Source organism: Pteropus vampyrus, unplaced genomic scaffold, assembly GCF_000151845.1.
Source record: "Pteropus vampyrus isolate Shadow unplaced genomic scaffold, Pvam_2.0 Scaffold27, whole genome shotgun sequence".
In the NCBI taxonomy this organism is placed as follows: domain Eukaryota; kingdom Metazoa; phylum Chordata; class Mammalia; order Chiroptera; family Pteropodidae; genus Pteropus; species Pteropus vampyrus.
Window position 1 is genome coordinate 10,834,599 of NW_011888808.1, and position 3,683 is coordinate 10,838,281.

At 33.0% G+C, this 3,683-nt stretch overlaps 1 protein-coding gene across 1 annotated transcript in view; it reads left to right on the plus strand.

The window, feature by feature from the left end:
* Window positions 1-2,219, plus strand: part of TARS (threonyl-tRNA synthetase) — a 42,875-nt gene extending 40,656 nt beyond the window's left edge. The window contains exons 18-19 of the mRNA XM_011356462.2: window positions 1,117-1,231; window positions 1,678-2,219. Coding sequence (XP_011354764.1) covers window positions 1,117-1,231; window positions 1,678-1,826 — 264 coding nt within the window. The 3' untranslated portion in view covers window positions 1,827-2,219. The remainder of the gene's footprint in view (window positions 1-1,116; window positions 1,232-1,677) is intronic.
* The last annotated feature ends 1,464 nt before the right edge of the window (window positions 2,220-3,683 follow it).

Here is a 3,683-nt window from a genome sequence, read left to right on the forward strand (position 1 = left end):
ATAAAATAAACCAACAAATAAATTTGTCGACATGCTCAAATCCAAAGTGAATTTAATAATTAGCTCTATAGAAATAGTTTCATTTACATGTGGTATATTATAGCCTGGTAATATGTGTCCATTCCCTAAACCATCAAAGTATCCAATATTTACAAATTACATCTCTTATCATATTAGGTTGAAACACACCATTTTTGTTCTCATGTCCCCCATCAGACCTTTGGGAACATTAAAAGCCTGTCCCTTCATGTTTCCAGTGATTAGCTCAGTGCCCAGCACATTGCAGGAAGACCCTCCATGAGTGGCTGGTGAGCAAGGTGGCAAGTAGAACAGGCAGTAAGTTGTTGGAAGTGGCTGAGATAGGACATGATAAGCTTTGTTTTAATCAAAAGAAAATCACTGTTGAGAAAGAAAAAAATTACTTTTAATATTTCTCAAACCCGATATTTTCTTTTATTTTACTTACTCTTGGAGAGTTCTATTTAATGAGTCATATACACAGAATTATTAAAGAAATAATTAGTGTTAAAAGACAGTTTATATTCCATTTTCTAGGAATATGAAAGGAGCTGTCGTGATGCCTTTAGCCTATAGTTTGTGCGATCAACATTTTAAAAAAGTATTGGACACAAATGGCAGCACTGGGTGGATTCCTGTTACCAACTTGCTGCCTATTTGAGGCATCAGAAATGTTATATTCTCTATTAAAACTGGACAACCATCATTGGGTGTTAAATGTAGACCGATTATTTTCTAGAAGCTATATAGGGAGTTTAAGATTATATTTGCAAAAAGGATTTCTTTCCTTCTGTAATGTATGTTTTAAGACAGCTAATTAAATTTACCTTATTGATTGCCTGAATTCTTATTTTTAAGGATTTTCTAAAACATTCAAGAGCAGAATATGTTGTTTTGATTTTATTTTTATTGTAGGCCCGGGTCACAAATTAATGATGTATGTATTTTAATAATATGTTAACATTTCTTTTTTAATGCTTACACAAATTGCATGATTTCTTTTGCATGATTACACAAATTGCAGGTTAAATAAAAATCATTTAAGATCAAAATATTCTCATTTTAGATCTGAAGAATCCTATATCTCTATTTAAATAGGTACGGCAGCAATTCCATGATGCTAAATTCATGGCGGACGTCGATCTGGATCCGGGCTGTACGTTAAATAAGAAGATCAGAAACGCACAGTTAGCACAGTATAACTTCATCCTGGGTAAGAAAGGAAGCTTACCAGAGAAAATCTGCCAAACCTTACGAGAATTCTGAAATCTTGACACTTAGACTTAAGAGAATTGTAGTTGTCAGTTTAGTTCCTTCTAATCCTGATTCTTACACTATTAAGTTTATTTAGTTAATATAAGAATGTAAAATTTTGGTGTGAAAAAATATTCTTTAAAAGTCTGTCTAAAAATTTTCTCCCCTTCACCTTTTATTTCTTCATATGGTTAAGTTTTTATTAAGTTTTAATCATTGCAAAGTGGGTTTTTTGTTGTCTTTTATTTTAATGAAGAGACTTTTAAATGGGTTTCCCTACTATACGTGGTCACCTATATATTTTAATCAGAAGAAACTACAAGACGACTTTGGGTCCTGGGATTTCTGTTGGAATGTCCAATACGAACCCTTCTATCTAAGGATTCTTATTGTCTTTTGTTTTAGTTGTTGGTGAAAAAGAGAAAAGTGGCGGCACTGTTAACATTCGTACAAGAGATAACAAGGTACATGGAGAACGTACCATTGGTGAAACCATCGAGCGGCTGCAGCAGCTCAAGCAGTTCCGCAGCAAACAGGCAGAAGAAGAATTTTAATGAAGAACATTGCCCCTCTCAGCTCAGTGGGAAAGGATGAGCAAGTGTTGGCGCTAATCCAGAGCGTTAACTTCGTACTCTGGAAAACATTAATTTATACCGAACTCGGAATGGTTTGGCACAGTCTGCTTAGGTGACTACAGGGGAGCAACCTTTTTTGACCTAGACAAGTTTTAGACAATGTGTATTTGAAGGAGGTAATTAAAAGGGACACATTAAAATGATTTTATTCATTAACTATCTGAGCACTGGAAATAAACCATGAGGAATGCTTTAGTGGGATCAGGGAGAACATTTTTGTAAATTTAATGCATTTGAAAAATAAAATCAGATTAGATTCAGATGAAAGACTAGAATTAGATTATGGTATAAAAATAAAAACTTTAAAATTCATATGTTTCAAAAGACTTCTCTGACCTTCACATACATACCACACAGGTACCTGGCACAAATTGCATGATTGTATTTATCTTTAATGTTTTATAACAAATATGATGTAAGTTTGGGGAGGGGAGCAGATCTGCAGTGTATATTCTCAGAGTGGGATATGAACTAGGCACCTCCTTCTCGGTCACAGGATAACTTAATCTTTTAGGGGTGTCACTTTTATTTTACTTCTTTTTTAATATAAACCTTTTAAACAATTAAAACCAACCATGGATCTAATGTAGAGTAGATTTGCACAAATTTTTAAGATAAAAGATGAGTCTTCAAAGAAATATATGTTTATGGCAGACTATTCTGGGCCATCGAGTCTCTTATTAGACAAATTCCTTATTCAAATAAGGGATAAGTTTTGAATTTTTCTACCAGCGAATGGTGTTTCAAAGAACACCACAAAATAAGGAATTCCTTATGTGGATATATATGAATTTCTCTTTAATCATTTTTAAAAGGCAACATCTTGGCAGTTTTTTAATAACCCTGCCATTATGTGAGCAAGGGTCACGGAAAAGCAAAGCCAATTTGCATAGATCAATCCTCACTTTAATAGAGGAGATATGATCTTTAATCATAGGGATTTTTTTTGAAATTTTATAATTAAGGCTTGCTTTATGACTCTCTTAAGACTTAGGCTTTGATAGGTTTGTAATTAATTTTCATGTGTATCTTGAGAGAAACTATTTAAACGAGAACTTTGCATTTTCAAGTCATGAACCAAAATTGCTGAATCATTTTTAAATAATATATTTGATCATTATTTTTTTTTTTAAATTCACAGTATCTTAGTTTGGATTTTTCTTCAGTTAAAAAAAAAATTATATTACAAAATCATTCTGTAGTCCAAAGACCAACTATGATTTTAGCTACATTTTTCATTTCCTATTTTATACTTAAAACAACAAATGTCTTATGTATTAACAATTTCCTTGAGATATTTATAGAAGCTTTATAAACCTTTCAAAGCTTAAGATATAAAATATATTTTGAAGACATAGATTGGCAGGACTGGGAACCCAACAATCCTCTTTGTAACAGACACCTTCTTAGCTTAGTCCTTGCTTCCAGTGGAAGCATTAAAAGACCACCACTAAGGGCTCTTCCAGTTTGTGGGCTTATTCCATCAAAGCTCTTTTCTCTGCAGTTAGTTTGTTTTGTTTCTTTTCTTTTCCTTCTGTTTCCTGGAGGGCAGAGACTGTTCTATTGACTTACTCATCTGTTCTGTTCCGATATGTAACAAGAGTTGAAAGAACCTAACTGCAAAGCCTTTATTGAGCATCTAGTCTATTGAGAGTTATCTTGGCAGTCAGATATACAGGAACGATTTGAGATTAATGACAACAAAGTTGGAATCACTGTGTGATAAATTCTGTAAAGACAGATTTTGTAAAGTAAAAAATAGGTACCAAAATAAAG